A 21700-nucleotide genomic window follows, 5' to 3' on the forward strand; every position below is an offset into this window, starting at 1 on the left:
TAAGGAACCTCCGTACTGTTCTCCAAGGTGGCTGTATCAATTTACATTCCCACCAACAGTGCAAGAGGGTTCCCTTTTCTCCACACCCTCTCCAGCATTTGTTGTTTATAGATTTTCTGATGATGCCCATTCTAACTGATGTGAGGTGATACCTCACTGTAGTTTTGATTTGCATTTCTCTAATAAGTAGTGATGTTGAGCAGCTTTTCATGTGCTTCTTGGCCACCTGTATGTCTTCATTGGAGAAATGTCTATTTAGGTCTTCTGCCCATTTTTCGATTAGGTTGTTTGTTATTTTAATATTGAGCTGCATGAGCTGTTTATATATTTTGGAGATTAATCCTTTGTCTGTTGATTCATTAGCAAATATTTTCTCCCATTCTGAGGGTTGTCTTTCCATCTTGTTTATGGTTTCCTTTGCTGTGCAAAAGCTTTTAAGTTTCATTAGGTCCCATTTGTTTATTTTTGTTTTTATTTCCATTACTCTAGGAGGTGGATCAAAAAATATTTTGCTGTGATTTATGTCAAACATTCTTCCTATGTTTTCCTCTAAGAGTTTTATAGTGCCCGGTCTTACATTTAGGCCTCTAACCCATTTTGAGTTTATTTTTGTGTATGGTGTTAGGGAGTGTTCTAATTTCATTCTTTTACATGTAGCTGTCCAGTTTTCCCAGCACCACTTATTGAAGAAGCTGTCTTTTTTCCATTCTATATCCTTGCCTCCTTTGTCATAGATGAGTTGACCATAGGTGCGTGGGTTTATCTCTGGGCTTTCTGTCCTGTTCCATTGATCTATATTTCTGTTTTTGTTGTCTTGATTACTGTAGCTTTGTAGTATAGTCTGGAGTCAGGGAGTCTGATTCCTCCAGCTCCATTTTTTTCCCTCAAGACTGCTTTGGCTATTCGGGGTCTTTTGTGTCTCCATACAAATTTTAAGATTTTTTGTTCTAGTTCTGTAAAAAATGCCATTGGTAATTTGATAGGGGTTGCATTGAATCTGTAGATTGCTTTGGGTAGTATAGTCATTTTCACAATATTGATTCTTCTAATCCAAGAACATGGTATATCTCTCCATCTGTTGGTATCATCTTTAATTTCTTTCATCAGTGTCTTACAGTTTTCTACATTACAGGTCTTTTGTCTCCCTAGGTAGGTTTATTCCTAGGTATTTTATTCTTTATGTGGCAATGGTAAAAGGGAGTGATTCCTTAATTTCTCTTTCAGATTTTTCATCATTAGTGTATAGGAATGCAAGAGATTTCTGTGCATTAATTTTGTATCCTGCAACTTTACCAAATCCATTGATTAGCTCTAGTAGTTTTCTGGTGGCATGTTTAGGATTCTCTATGTATAAGTATCATGTCATCTGCAAACAGTGACAGTTTTACTTCTTTTCCAATTTGTATTCCTTTTATTTCTTTTTTCTTCTCTGATTGCCATGACTAGGACTTCCAAAACTATGTTGAATAATAGTGGTGGGAGTGGACATCCTTGTCTTGTTCCTGATCTTAGAGGAAATGCTTTCACTTTTTCACCATTGAGAAGGATGTTTGCTGTGGGTTTGTCATATATGGCCTTTATTATGTTTAAGTAGGTTCCCTTTATGCCCACTTTCCGGAGAGTTTTTTTCATAAATGGGTGTTGAATTTTGTCAGAAACTTTTTCTGCACCTATTGAGATGATCATATGGTTTTTATTCTTCAATTTGTTAATATGGTGTATCACATTGATTGATTTGCATATATTGAAGAATCCTTGCATCTCTGTGATAAATCCCACTTGACCATGATGTATGATTCCTTTTAATGTGTTGTTGGATTCTGTTTGCTAGTATTTTGTTGAGGATTTTTGCATCTATATTTATCAGTGATATTGGTCTGTAATTTTCTTTTTTGTAGTATCTTTGTCTGCTTTTGGTATCAGGGTGATGGTGGCCTCATAGAATGAATTTGGGAGTTTTCCTTCCTCTGCAATTTTTTGGAAGAGTTTGAGAAGGATGGGTGTTAGCTCTTCTCTAAATGTTTGATAGATTTTACCTGTAAAGCCATCTGGTCCTGGACTTTCGTTTGTTGGAAGATTTTAAATCATAGTTTCAATTTCATTACTTGCGATTGGTCTGTTCATATTTTCTATTTCTTCCTGGTTCAGTGTTGGAAGGTTATACCTTTCTAAGAATTTGTCCATTTCTTCCAGGTTGTCTGTTTTATTGGCATAATGCTGCTTGTAGTAGTCTCTTATGATGCTTTGTATTTCTGCAGTGTCTGTTGTAACTTCTCCTTTTTCATTTCTAATTTTATTGATTTGAGTCCTCTCCCTCTTGATGAGTCTGACTAATGGTTTATCAATTTTGTTTATCTTCTCAAAGAACCAGCTTTTAGTTTTATTGATCTTTGCTATTGTTTTCTTTGTTTCTATTTCATTTATTTCTGCTCTGGTCTTTATGATTTCTTTCCTTCTGCTAACTTTGCGTTTTGTTTGTTCTTCTTTCTCTAGCTCCTTTAGGTGTAATGTTAGATTGTTTATTTGAGATTTTTCTTGTTTCTTGGGGTAGGCTTGTATAGCTATAAACTTCCCTCTTAGAACTGCTTTTGCTGCATCCCATAGGTTTTGGATTGTCGTTATTTTCTTTTTTTTTTTTTTTGTGGTACGTGGGCCTCTCACTGTTGTGTCCTCTCCCGTTGCGGAGCACAGGCTCCGGATGCGCAGGCTCAGCAGCCGTGGCTCACGGACCCAGCCGCTCCATGGCATGTGGGATCTTCCTGGACCGGGGCACGAACCCGTGTCCCCTGCCTCAGCAGGCAGACTCTCAACCACTGTGCCACCAGGGAAGCCCGGATTGTCGTGTTTTGATTGTCATTTGTCTCTAGGTATTTTTTGATTTCCTCTTTGATTTCTCCAGTGATCTCTTGGTTATTTAATAACGTCCTGTTTAGCCTCCATGTGTTTGTGTTTTTTACGTTTTTTTCCCTGTAATTGATTTCTAATCTCATAGCGTTGTGGTCAGAAAAGACGCTTGATATGATTTCAATTTTCTTAAATTTACTGACGCTTGATTTGTGACCCAAGATGTGATCTATCCTGGAGAATGTTCCGTGCACACTTGAGAAGAAAGTGTAATCTGCTGGTTTTGGATGGAATGTCCTATAAATATCAATTAAATCTATCTAGTGTATTGTGTCATTTAAAGCTTGTGTTTCCTTATTTATTTTCATTTTGGATGATCTGTCCATTGGTGTAAGTGAGGTGTTAAAGTCCCCCACTGTTATTGTGTTACTGTCAATTTCCTCTTTTATAGCTGTTAGCAGTTGCCTTATGTATTGAGGTGCACCTATGTCGGGTGCATATATATTTATAATTGTTATATCTTCTTCTTGGATTGATCCCTTGATCATTACGTAGTGTCCTTCCTTGTCTCTTGTAACATTCTTTATTTTAAAGTTTATTTTATCTGATATAAGTATTGCTACTCCAGCTTTCTTTTGATTTCACATGACATTTGCATGGAATATCTTTTTCCATCCCCGTACTTTCAGTCTGTATGTGTCCCTAGGTCTGAAGTGGGTCTCTTGTAGACAGCATATATTTGGGTCTTGTTTTTGTATCCATTCAGCAAGCCTGTGTCTTTTGGTTGGAGCATTTAATCCATTCACGTTTAAGGTAATTATCAATATGTATGTTCCTATGACCATTTTCTTAATTGTTTTCGGTTTGTTTTTGTAGGTCCTTTTCTTCTCTTGTGTTTCCCACTTAGAGAAGTTCCTTTAGCATTTGTTGTAGAGCTGGTTTGGTGGTGCGGAATTCTCTTAGCTTTTGCTTGTCTGTAAAGCTTTTGATTTCTTCATCGAATCTGAATGAGATCCTTGCTGGGTAGAGTAATCTTTGTTGTAGGTTCTTCCTTTTCATCACTTCAAGTATATCATGCCACTCCTTGCTGGCTTGTAGAGTTTCTGCTGAGAAATCAGCTGTTAACCTTATGGGCATTCCCTTGTATGTTATTTGTCGTTTTTCCCTTGCTACTCTCAGTAATTTTTCTTTGTCTTTAATTTTTACCAATTTGATTACTATGTGTCTTGGCGTGTTTCTTCTTGCGTTTATCCTGTATGGGACTCTCTGCACTTCCTGCACTTGGGTGGCTATTTTCTTTCCCATGTTAGGGAAGTTTTCAACTATAATCTCTTCAAATATTTTCTCGGGTCCTTTCTCTCTTCTCCTTCTGGGACCCCTATAATGTGAATGTTGTTGCGTTTAATGTTGTCCCAGAGGTCTCTTGGGCTGTCTTCATTTCTTTTCATTCTTTTTTCTTTATTCTGTTCCCCAGCAGTGAATTCCACCATTCTGTCTTCCAGGTCACTTATCCGTTCTTCTGCCTCAGTTATTCTGCTATTGATTCCTTCTAGTGTAGTTTTCATTTCAGTTATTGTATTGTTTATCTCTGTTTGTTTGTTCTTTAATTCTTCTAGGTCTTTGTTAAACATTTCTTGCATCTTTCTCGACCTTTGCCTCCGTTCTTTTTCCGAGGTCCTGGATCATCTTCACTATCATTATTCTGAATTCTTTTTCTGGAAGATTGCCTATCTCCATTTCATTTAGTTGTTTTTCTGGGGTTTTATCTTGTTCATTCATCTGGTACATAGCCCTCTGCTTTTTCATCTTCTCTGTCTTTCTCTCCTTCTGTTTTCTTATTCATATCTGCTAGACATAAAAAATGTTTGTTTCACTGAAGAGCACTGTAGCCATATTCTTCCTCTACCTGAGCTCCTCTGGTAATGTTCTGCCATTCGAGCCATGCTTTTCATTTACAGAGGATTAAAGATGCGAATGATGGATGAAACCTAGCAGGTCTCATGCAGTTTCCCTGCTTTGTGTGGTTTCTAGTGCCCCAGTTCCATCATGTTTCACTTTGTCTTCCTTTAATTGTCTTTGCCTGGAAGCATCAGCAGTTACTCCTGAGTGCTGTTGAGTGGATTGACCTGAAGAGAAGCAGCAGTTGATGGGGACAGTTTGGCATCTGGAGGCTAGCTTGTCTCATTCTGGGTTAGGCAGAACTGGTCTCTTGATCTTTCAGGTCTGTCACAACTCCTTCCAGTTTCTGAGATGAGCTTATTCCGGCATTCACAGCTCCTGTGGACTGCCACTAATCCAGTTGCAATGAACTCATAGCAAGCACCATTTTTTTCTCAGTTCTTAAAAAAGGAGCAGTTATGTACTCCTGACCTCCTAATCTAGGTTATATAACCGGAAGCATTCTGGGCGGGTAGTGGGGAGATAGGGACCCAGCATTTGCAAAAGTTTTGGCGACAGAGCATAGAGTGTGTTCAGGAAAGGAGAAGTTCAGTGTGGCTGAAGTGCAGAGGCCTGGTGGGCAGGGGGAGAAATGAAGCTGGACAGCCAGGCTGGGAATAGCCCGAGGGGCCCCGAAGCCTCCTTGAGAAGGCTGGAGTTTATTTTAAGGGTAGTGGGAAGCCACTGACAAGTTTTAAGTAGGGAGTGACACAATCTGATTTGTATTTTATTAGAAGTTCTGTAGTTACAGTGAACAGATTGTAGTGTTTTAGTGAAAATGCTCTGGTTTCAGGGCTAGAGGGAGACTGACCCAGGTTAATGGTGACTTGGATTTGGGTGACAGCAGAGAGGATGGAGAGTAGTGGACAAATCTGAGAGATGTGATGACTGGATAGAGGGAGAGAGGAAGAAGATGCTCGAAAAAGGTGTGTTTTGTTCGCTCCCGGTCTACGTGTGAGATCTGGCAGCAGGTCTCAGTTCTTCCATTTATGAGGCGACCGCCCTGTGTTCGCCGCCTCCCTACCTCAGAGGTTATGTTCGGATTCAAGAGCAAATACCTCTGAAGCCCTTTGAGAGGCTTGAGACCTGAGAGCAGTTAGGTCAGGCTTTTGAATTTAGCTTATGCTAGATAGTAACATTTGGCAGAAAGGATTCTTTATGCTTCTGATGCCTGCTGGTATAACTCAGCCTCTGCTGTGCCTTTGGCCGGCGTGAGCAGGCTGATAAAAATGCTGGGAGGAGAAGAATGCCTGTGGCTCACTGGAAAGCCCCAGTACACTTGGCTTAGTGTTATGTCCATACTGAACAATACGGAAGCTGGACCCTTCTCTCTCCTCCCTTTTATATTACTTAGGAGCCCTTAGAAAAAGGATCTGTAAACAGAATTAGAACAAACTGGTTTTGTCTTCAACATAAAACAGAGCTGAGATGTCGGATGTTTGAAAAGACCCTGGAAGGGAAGAAAAGACAGTTTGTAGACGTGTTCCATAATAGAGGGATCAGCTGAAATAAAAGGTGTCCTGAGAAGAATTAGGGCTGGCAGAATGGAATGGCAAGAATTATTCCAAATCATGTAGGATAACATGGGGGGGAAAAGAAAAAGACATGTTCTTTCTTTTCCCTTTAAAGAGTGTGTGTGTATGTGTGTGTGTGTACTGGTGGGATGCTTGAAATCAAAACCCTTTTCTTGCTCTAGAAGCCTAAGGAATGGATCTGAGTGGGCTCATACATTTCAGTCCCTCTTGCCTGGTCTAAGCAGCCAGTGTGGTCTGGCGGCCTGCTTTGGAGTTGTGTCTGTTTGGAAAAGATACAGTTAACCTTTAACTTGTCCATGCCGTAAACAGACAAGTCCTGGATCTAAAAACAGTACTGACAACTGAATGAGCACATCAGAAATACCTGAATGACAGCATGGAGTTTTGGGAGCCGTTGTAGGTCTTTGAAAGAAGAGCTGAATTCACTGTCGACAGGAATTGTTATGGCTGTTATTTCATCTGGTGTAGATTTGACCATGTGGAGGTAGGGAGAATAGAATGTCATGTTCTTTCACTGAGGCTGTGCCATGAGCAACTCTGTTGAAATAGAATGTCAGAGCTCCTGGTTGGAGACCCAGGAGGACCAACCATGGGCTTGGAGTGAGGCCAGGCAGTGATTACAGCTTATGAGGCAGAGAGCAATCCGTCCAAAAAGTTCAGTGAGCCTTGTTCAAGCTCCTCCTTAAAGCTTAACACTTCCCCCTCTATTTCTGTCCTTCCAGAAGTGCGTACTGTGCCGCGTCAGTAGCTTCTCTGACCAACATCATCACTCCAGACCTGTTTGAGGGCACTGCAGAATGGATCGCAAGGTGAGAGAAGCTGGGATTTGTCCTGCCTCTTAGACAGCAGGCGGTCAAGACTTCTGAAAAATAAAGTGCAGAAGGACCAGAGAAGGGAATATAAAATTACAAGAGATGTCTGGGTTGAAGGATTGTGCATTTCAAAAATACTTTAAAAGTTTTCTTTTCTTCCAAACTTTCTTTAATGTGATTGGCAAGGATCAAAACCTTGCGTAAACAGTATTGGTCAGAGTCTAAATGGAGTTCAGCCAGTTTGGAGAGCAATTTGGAAATATCTCAAAGATACCCTTGCTGATGACCCCAAAATTCCACTTCTCCAGAAACTCACACCACATGCATGAGAGAGACAAACATAGGACTTGTTTATAATAGTAAAACGCTGGAAACAGATTAAATGTTCACAAGCGCAAGATGGATAGGTGAGTTGTGGTGTAGTCATATTGAAATATAATATAGCAATTAAAGTGAATGAACTAGAGCTACATGTATCAATACGGGTGAATCTCAAAAACACTGTTGAGGAAAAAAAAGGATGTTAAAGAAAACATGCAGATCACATTTGCTTAAAATTTGAAAACATGCAAAACAATTCTATACTGTTTATGGGAAGAATCACATGTAGTAATATAGAAACATGCTGGGAAGGATAAACACCAAATTCAGGATGGTGCTTACTTCGGGTGAGAAAATAAAGAAAATGAGATTAAGGGAGGTCTGTACTTCTCCTCAGGAGACTTCAGTTGTATCTGTAATTGTTTGTTTAAAATAAAAAACCCTGAAATGCATATGGCTAAATCAAAGCTAGGTGTTAGGTACATGTATGTTCTATATATTATTTGCTATACTTTTGTGGATCCTTCAAATTATTTCATAATTTTAAGAAAAGGTATAGTAGATTTATATATATTATTGAGGAATTATATCCAAGCTGTATTTTATTTTTTTACATTTAAATTTTTATCAAAGTAGTACTTACTACTATGAAAATACAATTTTCAGCTAAACCAAATGAGATACTATGATCATATTTACTTTTTTTTTTTTTTTTTTTGCTGTATGTGGGCCTCTCACTGCTGCGGCCTCTCCCGTTGCGGAGCACAGGCTCTGGACGCGCAGGCTCAGCAGTCATGGCTCACGGGCCCAGCCGCTCCGCGGCATGTGGGATCTTCCCGGACCACGGCACGAACCCGTGTCCCCTGCATCGGCAGGCGGACTCTCAACCACTGCGCCACCAGGGAAGCCCCATATTTACTTTTTTGTATGACTTTTACTTTCCTGGAATTAATTATTACCTCTTAATTCCCGAATTTTCCGCCAGAGCTATAAAATTATTCTCAATACAGTTAAACACTTCAGGTAATGTATCAGTTCTCTTGTGTGTGTGTGTGTGTGTGTGTGTGTGTGTGTGTGTGTGTATGTGTGTGTGCACGTGCGTTTTGAGTTATCCCTCCTGGGGCCTCTGCCCTCCTGCTTCAGACTGGACAGATTGCTCTCAGCTTGCTGCACAGCAGGCATCCAGCAGCTTCCTTTCAGCAGGAAATTCACTTCACTTCTCTGCTTTGTTAAAGCCCCATCCTCCTTTTTCCTGGTTTACTCACTCATTTTAATGAATCACATATCGTATTCCAACAGATCCCCAATAAGAGAACTTCGGCGGTACGTTTTAAAGATTTTCATGTATTTTTATTCTAGTCTCCCACTTGATTTATAGTTTATTTGGTTAGAGACTTCTAAATTGGAAGCTGGATCAATTGTATTCCTTCAGAATTTTTAAGCACTGCTCCATTATCTTCTGGCTACCAGTGTCATTGTTAGAAAGGCTGATAATAATGGTAACCAGCATTTACTGAGGATTTGGTATGTAATAATAGTAAGAGAGCAATAGTTTAAAGATTGAGAGTATGTAGCCTTTTGCTCTGGACTACCTGGGTTTGGTTCTTTTTTATACTTTCTGTTTTTCTCAGTTGAGATTTCCCGTCTTTTCATTCATTACAAGTGTGTTTTTCTTCACTAAGGTAAATATAAAATTATAATATCTACTTTAAAATTCTTGCCTGGTCATTTCAACATCTGGCTGTCTTGGAGTTGACATGTCTCACTTGCCTGAGTGTCTATGTCAAGTAATATTCGGACTGTACCCTGGACATTGTGATGTTATATTGCAGAGATTGGATTCTGTTAGATTGCTTTAAAGAGTGTTGGTATTTTTCCTTTAGCAGGCAATCAACTTGGTTAGACACACCTGCAGTGGGCAGGGGCTCAGGTCTTGGATCAGTTCTTGGTCAGAAGCTGCTTTCAGTTTGCTCAATGCATGTGTGATTCAGGGTCAGGTAAAATTTTAAGCAAAGTTTAAACATGGAATTTGGGTTTTCCTTCTCTGGCTCTCCTCTTTCTGGGATTCCTCCTCAATTACTGTCAGCCTGGTTCTTCTTGCCAGAAATATGGTGGGCCTTCTGTTAGCTTCAGCTGCCTTCCCCTCACCTGCTGCTGCCACTGTTAGGTGACTGTAGCCATCCTCAGGGCAAATCAGGAAGAAAAAAATTGGGTGGGGGAGGGGAGGGACGGACTGCTCCAACTTTCAAATCCCCAGCTTTTTTCAGTTTGCTGAGCCCTCAGGAAGTTGTTTTCGTGTGTTTTGTCCAGATTATATAGTTATTTGCAGGATTGGTTTGTTAGGCCCTTAACTAGATGTGAAATTCTGACTGCCTGGGTTTGAAGCCCAGTTTTGTCATTTATTAGCTTTGTGCCTTGGACAAATTAACTTCTCCATGCCATAGTTTCCCTATATAGCAAATGATGGGATATTGAATATGACATTAAGCTAAAATACAAAGAAATTAAGTGACCAAAACCTGTTAGGGTAACCACTGTGCTTTACTGCCTCCCAATCTACTGTATTCCCAATCCATTGTTGTTTTTGTTTTGTTTCTCTTATTCTTGCTGTTTGAAAAATTCATGATGATGAACCATGATATGGATTTCTTTTTTTTTTTTTTTTTTTTTTTTTTTTTGCAGTACGCGGGCTTCCCACTGCTGTGGCCTCTCCTGCTGCGGAGCACAGGCTCTGGACGCGCAGGCTCAGCGGCCATGGCTCACGGGCCCAGCCGCTCCGCGGTATGTGGGATCTTCCCAGACCGGGGCACGAGCTCATGTCCCCTGCATCGGCAGGCGGACTCTCAACCACTGCGCCACCAGGGAAGCCCTGGATTTCTTTTTGCATTCATTGTGCTGGGCACTCAGCAGTTATCTTCAATCTAGAATTGCATGTGCTTTACTTCCAAGAAATTTTATTATTTCTTTGATAACTTCTTCCCCTCCATTTTCTTTGTTTGCTCTTTTTATAACATCCAATAAGTGGAATTGGTCTTCTAATTTTTCAAAAATTTTTTGCCTATCTTTCATCTCTTGTGCTTTCTAAGAGATTCCCTTACTGTTTATCTTCTAATCCCTCTGTTGAGTTTTTATTTCTGCAGTTCTGTTTTAACTTTTAATCTCCATTTATAAAGAATACTTCCTTTTTATATTCTCTTCTGTTCTTGTATCAGGGATATTTGTCCTTGCAGTGTTTTTATTTTGTATATAATATTTTATCTAAAGATATAACTTAAAGTTTACTTCTGCTCCCTACATTATTTCCTCCAATTTATTTTTGTTTATTTGTCTTATTTTTGTTTCATGTTTTACATAAAAGTCTCTTTCACGTAAGAGACTTTGCTCAAATGTCTGGTGTTCATATTTAAGTGTCAGGTGCTAAAAAAACTGTGTGTGCCACGGTGGGCTGGGATGCAGCCATTCATGGGGGAATTCTCATATATCAATATCTGTAGGGTTTTTCCCTTAGGCTTATCCATTTCCCTAGGGAAGAATCTTCCAGATTCCTGGTTGGGGTATGAAGTTAGCGGCCAGCTTTGTGAAATACTAACAGGGAAAGGGGTTGAGGGTGCTTGTGCTCAGATCTTAGACTCGCTTAATCCCCCTGCTCAGTACAGGGCCTCCACCTGCTCTCAGCTGTGCTGGAAATCCTGGAATTCAGTTCCTCTTCATTCAGCCCCTGAAACCTCCCATCTTCTGCTGGGTACCTGGAGGTATAGCTGATTCTCTTATAAATTTACCACCAGTCAACTTGGTTCAAACTCATCCCACTTTAGGGGTACCTTGTGTCCCCCGGCTTGTCATCGGAACATATCACCTTGCTTTCTATTTCTTCTTCTCTCCTTTCCTCCCAGGGCTGGTGTAGGTTTGTCGGTTCTGTTAAGTCAGTTACGTCTTACCTCTCTCCTTTTCCAGCTTTCACAATTTTGTTATCTCCTGTCTGTATTCATATCCTCTCCTATTCTCTTTACCCTTGTGGGTTTATCCTTTTTTAAAATTCCTTTACTTTCATTTTACTGGACTCTTGTGTTCAATCAGTTATATTTAACTAGAAGATACTCCCAAAGAATTTTACTAAATTGCTCTCATGCATGTAAAAACAGGGATGGAAAGTGTAATATGTAAATAAATGTATATTGTGTGTGTGTGCATGCGTGTATGTGTGGAGAGAAAGAGGGACTGAGACATAGAAACTCAGCTGGTGAGAGGAACTAGGAGGCCAGGCTCAGCAGGAGTTGTAACTTTTTATTGTTTATTCTTTTATACTGTTTTATTTTTTTTTTAACTCAAAAAACATTTTTAAAGATAAGTTAAGAAAAAAAAATTCAGAGGTCCTTTGCATGTTCTTCACTCATCAGACCTTTCAAACTTGAGCTGTTCCTGTGCTCCATGAAGCCAAATGCACTGGAAAGAAAACTTGGATTGTGTGTCTTTGGGTGGTGGTGGGGTTAGGGGATAGAGGATGCTGAAGAATCTGTTCAGGGGATGGTAGCCATCTCTTGACTATGCACTCTGCTGTGATCTCCCTGGGCCTTGGGCCTCTCTGAAAAGGGCCTCTGAGTTCCCAAGGCCTCTCCTTTAACAAGAGGTACCTGGAAGACAGGAGGTGTTACAGGTTCCTTTCTCTTCTACCCAGAAGTTGGATTAAGTGCTCATCCACCTGTGTGCCTGTCAGGATTTGCGAGGCAGACACACCTGTAGGGAGTGTGACTCTATGTACATACCTGTTGATCATTGGAAGTAAAGTTCTGTTATATGAAAATATGCTGAAAGGAAAATCTCTTATTTCACAGATAAAACATGTTTATTATAAACAAGCAAAAAGAAAATCTAACTGCTTGTAATCCACCACTAACTGCTCATTTGCTGTATATGTTTCCAGAATTCCAGAAAAATTATGCAGTACATTATCATTTTATAACTTTTTCATGTAATGTATTTGGAACATTTTTAAGTATACTTCTGTAGCATTATTTTAAATGACTGTAGTGTTCTGTTATACGGATATACCATAATTTATATAACGAGTCCCTTACTGTTGAGCTTCTGAGTTGTTTCTGATATTTCACTGTTATAAATGGGAATACAGTAAACATTCTTACAATCTGACTTTTGAACACATTTCTTACTTACTTTATAAGATTAATTCCTAGAAATGACCCTATATTGCTAAGCCAAAGATTACTCATGTTTTTATGACTAGAAAATACACTCTTAAATATATAGTCTAATCCCAAATAATTACTATGATAATAAAGTAATTTGAAAATGTAGGAAATTGTAATTAAAAAAAATAAGTTTACTTTGAATGGTTATAAAGGTATGTATTTTCACTATAGAAACTTTTTGAAAATACAGAAAAATAAAGAGGAAAAATATCAGCAATAGACCTGTACTGAAAGATAACCAGAATTAGCAATTATTTTTCAATTTTATTTTAACCTGACGGTTATCACACTATACATATGATTTTATAACTTTTTCCAAAAAGTAGTGATTTGAGGTACTATGTTTGTTACATTAGTAGACTATGTCTGAGTTTCCTTTTTTCTTTTGAGGAAAAGGCATTTCTAAAAGTTAATTAGCATCTTTCCATTCATAGTTGCAATGTTGTTCATTTTCTTAATAGAAGTATAGTTGATTTATAATGTTGTGTTAGTTTCTGGTGTAAAACAAAGTGATTCAGTTTTATATATATATTCTTTTTCATATTCTTTTCCATTATAGTTTATTACAAGATACTGAGTATAGTTACAGCTATTGAATATAGTTGCATTAAACTAAGCAAACTCATCCTTTGCCATCCAGGGTGGTCCTGCACTTGTGCTCATTGGTTGACACTCAGTCTGCTTTTCTCAATCTCCTTCCAGATGTCAGAATTGGGAAGGTGGAATTGGCGGGGTGCCAGGGATGGAAGCCCACGGTGGCTATACTTTCTGTGGCCTGGCCGCACTGGTCATCCTCAAGAAGGAACGCTTCTTGAACTTGAAGAGCTTATTAGTAAGTACTTGGTGATCCGTCTTCCTCTCAGGCCCCAGGCCCCTGAGATGTGACTGCTCAGGCGTGCCGGCTTAAGGGACGGTTGGCTGTGGGAAGGGCTAACAGTTCCTGCCTGGAGCTGTGAGCTAACAGTCCTGTAACGAAGCTTCAGACGCAGTTGTTGGAGTGCTCAGCACTGTACCAGGAAAGTGCAAGGGGTGAACATCTGTGCCCGGTTTCAGTCCCCTCCTTCCTGCCTTTCCATCTTCCTGCTCTGAACTTTCTGTACAGTGTGTTAGGCCAATTCCAGAGGCTTCTTGACTCCCTCAGACATCTGGTATGGGCCAGAGTACCTTCCTCCTACTTCAAAGAGAAGTATAGCTTCAGCCTCTTAAAATTAGAGGTTATCATGTGCCTTGGAAAGATTCTCCTGGGAGAAGAAGTTATGAGAAGAGTTTTGAGGCATTTTGAAGCCGAGCGAACGTTTAGTAACCACCTCGACATGAGCTATAGGCACAGCCGGGTCATGCACAGAGCAGGTGGCCCAGGCATTTCCGTCTCAACTCCAAGCTCCTGCCCAATATTCAGCATGAACTCAGAGCACAGTCAGCTTCAGGGACTTGTTAGATTATAGCTAAATTATCATTGGAGGCCTAGTACATAAACACACACACACAGAGCCACGAAGGAGCTATCTTTGGGGAAGCATTTATTCCCTCACCATGACCTCAGAGCAAACCAGCTGCAACTGATACTCATGTCCTCTCCCCAAGTTCAGATGTCAGGTTCCCATCATAGGAACCATTGTGAGACCCATCTTGAGCTTCCAAGACAGTTTCTATTATACTCTATAAGATATGACCAGCAGCATTTGGTCCTCACCTTTAGGAAGCCTCCTATAGCATACTCTTCCTGAAGGTTCTTACAGCCTTGAAGGTTTATGCCAAAATGGCCAACTTTGTGCGCAGACTTCGAGTTTATCAGACATTTTGAAAACCGATCACCAACAAGGCGTGAAACATAAAAGCTCCATTTCCCAGGCAGAAATAAGGAATAAGCAGATACCTCGGTTACAGTAGCAGTGTTCTGGATCTGAACCCTGTCCGTGCCACTTCACAGCCACATGACCTTGGGAAAATGGTCTAATCTCCTTTAACTTCCATTTTTTTCCTCTGTAAGGTAGAAGTAACAGTTCTTTGAAGGTCAAAGGAGAGAACAGGTATAAACAGCCTGGTACATAGTAGGTGCGACCTTCTTATCCAAACTACTCCCTCCCCTCTGTTTGCTCTGGGAGAACTAGGACCCATACTTGAAGGATTTGATGAATTCATATAGGCAAGGGAAACAGAATAAATCCATGGACTTAGGCACTGGAAAAAAATAATTAGTCTAGGTTAGAAACACTGCATCTGTCTGTGGGGTAAGTAAAAGTGAAGGATGGACTCCCTACTGCAGTGCCTGTTTTCTTGAGTAAGGCTTCGCCTGCTTTCATCGAATGGCATCAATCCTAAAGCGCTGGTTCATTTAAGACTGACTGGGGATATGTTAGTGCCTGCACCTGCAGTGCAGTTTTTCTGTGTCTTTTTAAGAATTTTGGATTGTGACTCTCTATGGGTGGGTGTTACTTTGAACAGGGATATAATCTAAAGTGTACAATTATTAATTAAAGGAGTGCTGGACTCCTTCTGAAGAGGGTCCTTAGTGACTCCTTTCAGGAACTCAGTCTAGTAAGAACGTAGGTACAGGGGAAATACCGTACTCTGTACCTTTCAGTTTGGTGAGGCTGCTCCGTGAGTCGCTGGCAGGTGGCTGGAACTGCCTGGGGGGGCTGGGAGGGAAGTGGAGGTATTATCTGCCCGGCTAGTTGGTTCTACTCATTCCTCGAGGCCAAACCCTTCACTATCTCCATATTCATAGTAGAGTGTGTTTAGAAAACTTGGAGATAAGTATGCATCATGTGTGACCACCGAGTGACACCAAGAGCCATCTTACAGGTTCAAAGTAAACTCTTTTCTTCTGTCAGCCAGCCAGTTTCTCCTGGGATAGCAGAGGCTAGACCACACAGAGCCATCCTCGTTCACCAGGGCTAACGGCTTCTGCCCCCAGTCCTGCGAGGGACAAGGGCCATGCTAAGAAATCTTCGATGAATTTCCTCAGGTGCCAAGTAAAAGTCAAGAGTAGTTTGAGATCAGCTGATGACTTGTAGCACAAAATTCCATTTATCTGCTTTTAATAAACTTCCCCGAGCAGGAAAGGTGAATAGAAATGAGCCACTGGTGGTCTGGCCTTAAACTTCCTAGTTACACCTTATTTATTAAGAGATGTTTGGGCTTCCCTGGTGGCGCAGTGGTTGAGAGTCCGCCTGCTGAGGCAGGGGACACGGATTTGTGCCCCGGTCCGGGAGGATCCCACGTGCCGCGGAGCGGCTGGACCCGTGAGCCATGGCCGCTGGGCCTGCGCGTCCGGAGCCTGTGCTCCGCAACGGGAGAGACCACGACAGTTAGAGGCCCGTGTACCGCAAAAAAAAAAAAAAGAGATGCTTGCAGGTTTCCTTTCAGGCCAATTTGGCGCACTTGTTCTCTCAGCACCAGAACCCACTTGGAACCCGGGAAAAGGTGGTTAGTCGTCTGTTAGGCCCTGAGCGGAGGTTCGTGCTGGTCGCCTCAGAGGGTTAGACGATGTTGCACTGTAGTCTGTGGCAGTGAGGGTGAGGAAGTCCGAGGCCAAAGCACCAGAACTCGGGTGCCAGGAAGCCAAGAGATGGGACCCCTCCCTCCCAGATTGGCCTCTGGGGATCTGGGCTTGCTGGATTTCGGGTCTCTTTTAACCTACAGCTGCCTCTCCCTTCTCTGTCTCACGCTCAGCAATGGGTGACAAGCCGGCAGATGCGGTTTGAAGGTGGATTTCAGGGCCGCTGCAACAAGCTGGTGGACGGCTGCTACTCCTTCTGGCAGGCGGGGCTCCTGCCTCTGCTCCACCGTGCACTGCACGCCCAAGGTGAGCCCAGGGGCTGTACGCAGGATTGGGTGACTCCCCTCAGCTGCTGACCGAGTCGGAGGCCAGGGCGCTCTGTTAGAGGGTTGAAATAGGCTGTCTGTCCTGGATTTTGAGGTGCCCAGTGTGGACCTTCCCGCCTCAGGCTAGGATTCCGTCCCGTTGGTTTAGGAGCCACTGCTGCTTCACTCTGGCTGTGGCTAGGGGGAGGCAGGTGCCTGGCGCCACGGTGACCACCACCTCAACTCCACGTGAAGCTGCAGTTTCTGGAGCAGAACTCTCTGTGTGTCACGTCAGAACTGAAAACCCACACTATGCACGTGGTCACAGCAGTGACAGAAAGGCAGTTGAGTAAGCGGGCAGAGAACCAGAAACCCTGGAGCAAAGACCCACCATGCCTGGCTGTCTGCGTGGTTGCCGCCATTAGAAGTGTTGTATTTTAGATTCATTGAAGAATCCTGGATGCGGGTGTGTCCCCCCTGCCCCGCACCACTGGAGCGGAGAGACCTGGGTTCATCTCTATGGAATCTCAGGTGGGAGTGCAGATCCAAGCAGTGAGATAGAGAGCAAACTTCTGGGAGCCGTCCCTTTACCTCGCGACATCTCAGGCCACTGGCTGCCTCCGGAATCATCTTTTTCATTTATTTTATGTGAGAACAGGGTGAGGAAACCAGTGGGAGAGGGGAGGTCTGGAGGCCCTGCTGGGTGCAGATCTGGTCTTGGAATGAGATCCCTTGGCCCAGAGGGAAGCTTTTCTTTGGACTTAGTAGTTGGGTTATTCATTGCTCAAATGTAGAAGATGAGATTCTTTTCTACTGCCCCCATCCCCCGCCCTGCCCCACACACGTTTTCTTCTTGTTTGGCTGTCTTTTTCTGAGCCCCTTTCTTTCATTTCTTAATTTCATTTAAGTTGTGGCCACTTTGGGTACCGAATTGAACTCAGCAGAGCCTCTGTCCTGTCTCCCCATCGCTCTATCCTCCCCGTCGCGGTCTGTCCTGAGAATCCTTGGCCTGGAGCCCCTGGGCTTTCAGTTTCAGGGTGCTAAGATATGTCTCAGCTGAGATACGTCCCCTGACTGTGGAACCTGCACAGTCTCTGGCTGAACACTATAGTAGGGAAGTCAGAAGTCCCCCGAGAGTCCGGCGTTTCAAAACAGAAATAACTTGGGGTTTTAGTGATCTCTTTATTTGGAACTGGTGAGGTCAAGCCTCTGGGTCACACCGTCAGCCTTTCACAAACCTGTCCCTGGCAGGATTAAGATGCAGTCATTCTGCAGCTGCCAGGAAAATCTAGTGAGAGCGTAACAGGAGGGCTACCTGCCAAAGTCTTCAGGGGGGCCCTGGTTCACATTTTGTTTATCATAGTGCAAGTTCTGGAGGACTAGTCACATTCAAAGCTCTGCCTGTGGGAAAAGTTAGTTGCCTGTGAATCTTGGTGCTTCCAGCTTTTTTCACTGCCTGGAAGGAGGCCCATGTTAGGCCCAAAGCTCACGTCTCAGCAAACAGTGGACCTGGACTAGGCAGGGCTCCGGAAGACGGGAGTGTTTTGAGTGGTGGGCAAAATGCTGACGTTGAGAGTCAAAAGGAGATGCGACGTAGAATGATATTCACAATGTACTGTGATCAGTTAGGTTTCAAAGCAGTATGTATGTAATTCCATTTTCAGTGAAGAGTTGACTCCAAAAAATTAATGGAAGGTATCTGGGTTGTGAAATGACAGGTGATGTTTGTTTTCTTTCTTTTTTATTTCTATTTTCTAATTTTTCTACAATAATATATCTTTCTTACATAAAGGAAAACAACAAAAGTTATTTTACAAAAGAGAAATTCTATAGACAAAACTAGTAGCCAGGTGGGGAAAATATTTGGATAAATGATGAAGAGCTTAATTTCATTTGAGAAAGTCATACCAAGCAGTAAGAAACATGAACAACCCAACTGAAAAACAGGCAGAGGATTCTACTACACTGCTACTTGTACTACAGCTGCTACAACTACTGAGACTTACCACGTGCTCGCCGCAAGCCAGGGGCAGAACTGAGTATTACACATGTATTTTCTCATTTGATCTTCCAAACAGCCCTATGAAACAAATACTATCCGGGAATTCCCTGGTGGCCTAGTAGTTAGGATTCCGGGGTTTCACTGCTGTGGCCCAGGTTCAATCCCTGGTCGGGGAACTGACATACGGCAAGCTGCATGGCCAAAAAAAAGAAAAAGAAAAAGAAACAGGTTCTTTCATTATTCCCATTTTACAGGTGAGGAAACAAAGTACAGCATGGGTAGGTGACTTGCTTTATAATACCTGATTGCCACCTATCATGGTATCAGAGCCCTGCCATCTGTAGATGGCCATTAATCAGACGAAAAGGTGATAGTTAAAGAAATGCAAATAAAAACAGTGGGACCCTATTTGTTTTTACTGTCAGATTAGCAGAGATTAGAAAATTTGATACCCTATGTTGGGGAAAGTGTGGGAAAACAGGCACTTTTCACTGTTAGAGGGGTGTAAGTAGGTGCGTCATTTTTTGGAGGGTAGTTTGGAGACATCAATTTAAATTATTTAAACCCAGTGAGGACACTGGCAGGAATTTACCTGCACAGACATTGCAAAGGATGTGTGTTGAAGTGGAGTTTCAATAGCAAACAACCCAACTGCCCACCAAAAGGCTAACAGTTAAATAAATTATGATCTCTTCATACAGTAGCTGCATTACAATGGGCTCACGTGGAAAGCTCTCCAGGACACAACGGAAAGTGTCAAAGGCCAGGCCAGGCCGAGAACAGTCTGTCTGTGTGCACACAGGCTGGCATCCACCCAGCTTTCCTGGAAGTATACACAACTCCCCTTTAACAACGGGTACCTTTGGGAGAGGGGTAGGAGATGGAGGGAGAGAAATGTACTTCTCCTATTGTACTGTAGGCAGCTTTTTTTTTCTTTTTTTTTTTATCATGTGTGTTACTACTTTTATTTTAGTAAGTGAACAAATACATTTTTAAAAGGTGATGATGATGATCATACTGATAAGATGACATGGGACCGGCACACTGTAGCACGTGAACCCAGGCCAATCCCTATCTCTTCCGTAGTCCATGCGGTGGCTGCCTTACGTATAGAAGACAGTATTTGAGTACAAGAACAAATTGCTATTAATATCTTTAAAATATCAAATGCTGACTAAATTAGTGAGTCAGTTTGTTTTTGTGGAGCAGTAGGATAGCAGCAGGCCTGTGAGTTTCTGTTTGGATTGATAGTTACTAGTTGCTGCCATGTTCTTTGGGATGCACCCCAGGCTTTATTTGTCCACCTGTGAAGTTGAGCTACATGTGGCTGTATCTGTCAGTTACTGTTTGAAAAACTTTTGATTTCTCAGATAAAAGGAACCTTTGAAATGCAAAATGACATTATAATGGGGATCTGTATTTTAAGGGAGAGATGTAAAGGATTTAAAAGGCCAGACTCCAGTGCACAGTTATCAGCCTGTAATCATATCTCCCTTCATCTCACCGTAATTATGTGTGTTGATGTGCAAATTCAAGATCTCAGGAAGTTCCTTGTCGAGTTTATGAACTTTGAGCCTTTAGACTTCAATAATGTAGGGGGTAACTGAAACACTCTGTAATCTTTTTAACAATAAACATAGCATTTTCTTTTCAGATTCCAGTTCTAGCCATAAGTTATCATTTACCTTAAGGTAACAGTCTTTTATTTCTTATAGGATATGAAGTAAAGGTATATTTTGTACAGATGTTTAATGCAGTTACCCTAAAGTTACCTGCAGTTACCCTAAAGTTTGGTAAATATGCTTTTAAAAATAACAGCTTTGTTGAGATGTAATTCACATACTGAACAATTTACCCATTTAAAGTGTGCAGTTAGTAGTTTTTAGTGTATTCAGAGTTGTGCAACCATCACGATAATCAATTTTAGAGTTTTCATCACCGCCCGCCCAAACCCCTGTACCCACTAAATGTGCTTCTTAAAAGAAGAAATCACAAAGGAAAAAATCAACACTGTGATTACAGCATATGTGTAAACTATATTTATGCAATTAAAAAAAACCCCATATAACCAAAAAAGTAGAGCCAAAAGGGAGAAATAGGTATACCATATGATACAGATAAAGAGTAAATATAGTAAAAAGCTAGATTAATAAAATTGACTCTTGGATCTCAGAAGACAAAAGGACAGACACTCTCAAAAGGAAATAGAACTAGTAAGCGAAAGTTACGGGAACAGTTCACCCTAATTAGTAACTAAAGGCATGCACAGCAAAACAAATGATCAGGTACTGTTTCTTTTTAACATTTTAATTGCTGAGAACTTTTTTTTCAAAGTAACCAGTGCTAGAAGTAGTACAGGAAAATCTTAAATTTTGCTGGCAGCTATATAAAGTCTTAAAGCAGTTTATCAGTATCTATTAAAAGCCTTAAAAATGTTTATTCCCTTTAACTGAATCATTCCACTCCTGTGAATCTACTTGAAGAAAATAATCCTAGACATAGAGAAGATTCACAAAGATGTTTATTGCGGCATTTTTTATGATTGCAAGGAACTGGAAACAACCTTGGAAACAAGATAGAGTGAAGTCCCATCATATATGTATGTATCTCCTACAGAGTCGACTGTGCTCACAGGTGGAGAAAGAGCAAAGAGGAAAGTAATTAAAATTGTGTGAGCACTTCCTTCAGTAAGCCTGTGTGCCAGGCTGAGCATGAGAGGGGGGACCTGAAAGTGCTCCTCCTTCCTTGGGCTCAGTTCCCATGTGCCTCTTCTAGTGTGAGCATCTCAGGGGCAGGGCGGGACTCGGGTGTTGAAGATGAGTGGTTTTTGCACGTGGCCCCCAAACATCAGCTGACCGTGCACCTCATCCAGTGCTCAACCCAGGAGACGGCGATCGCTTTCCAACTGCACCCATCTCTCCTCCCATCTCTCACTTAAGAAATTAAAAATGATTATTTTCTATAGTATTCTATGTATATAAATATTCCAAAATTAACTCTTTTGCCTACATATTCTCTTTATATACCACATTTGCTATAAACTTTGATGAATTTTTCCCACAGAAGATTCTCTGCTCATATATATGAGAGTTTGGATCCAGAGCCTATATTGATGCTATTACCTTATGTGTCCACTTAATGAAATGCTGTATGGCTCTTTAGAATGATGGTTATGAAGATTATGTAGCCGAACAGAAAAATGTATGCCTGTAGAGTTAAATGAAAAACGTAAGA

The 21700-nt window shown here is 41.5% G+C and overlaps 1 protein-coding gene across 1 annotated transcript in view; it reads left to right on the top strand.

The window, feature by feature from the left end:
* FNTB (farnesyltransferase, CAAX box, beta) overlaps window positions 1-21700 on the top strand; it is an 85078-nt gene that overhangs the window by 54031 nt on the left and 9347 nt on the right. Inside the window, exons 7-9 of the mRNA XM_032622984.1 lie at window positions 7040-7126; window positions 13360-13489; window positions 16333-16465. Of these exons, the coding sequence (XP_032478875.1) occupies window positions 7040-7126; window positions 13360-13489; window positions 16333-16465 (350 nt within the window). The remainder of the gene's footprint in view (window positions 1-7039; window positions 7127-13359; window positions 13490-16332; window positions 16466-21700) is intronic.

Source organism: Phocoena sinus, chromosome 2 (genome assembly GCF_008692025.1).
Source record: "Phocoena sinus isolate mPhoSin1 chromosome 2, mPhoSin1.pri, whole genome shotgun sequence".
NCBI classification, from domain to species: Eukaryota; Metazoa; Chordata; class Mammalia; order Artiodactyla; family Phocoenidae; genus Phocoena; species Phocoena sinus.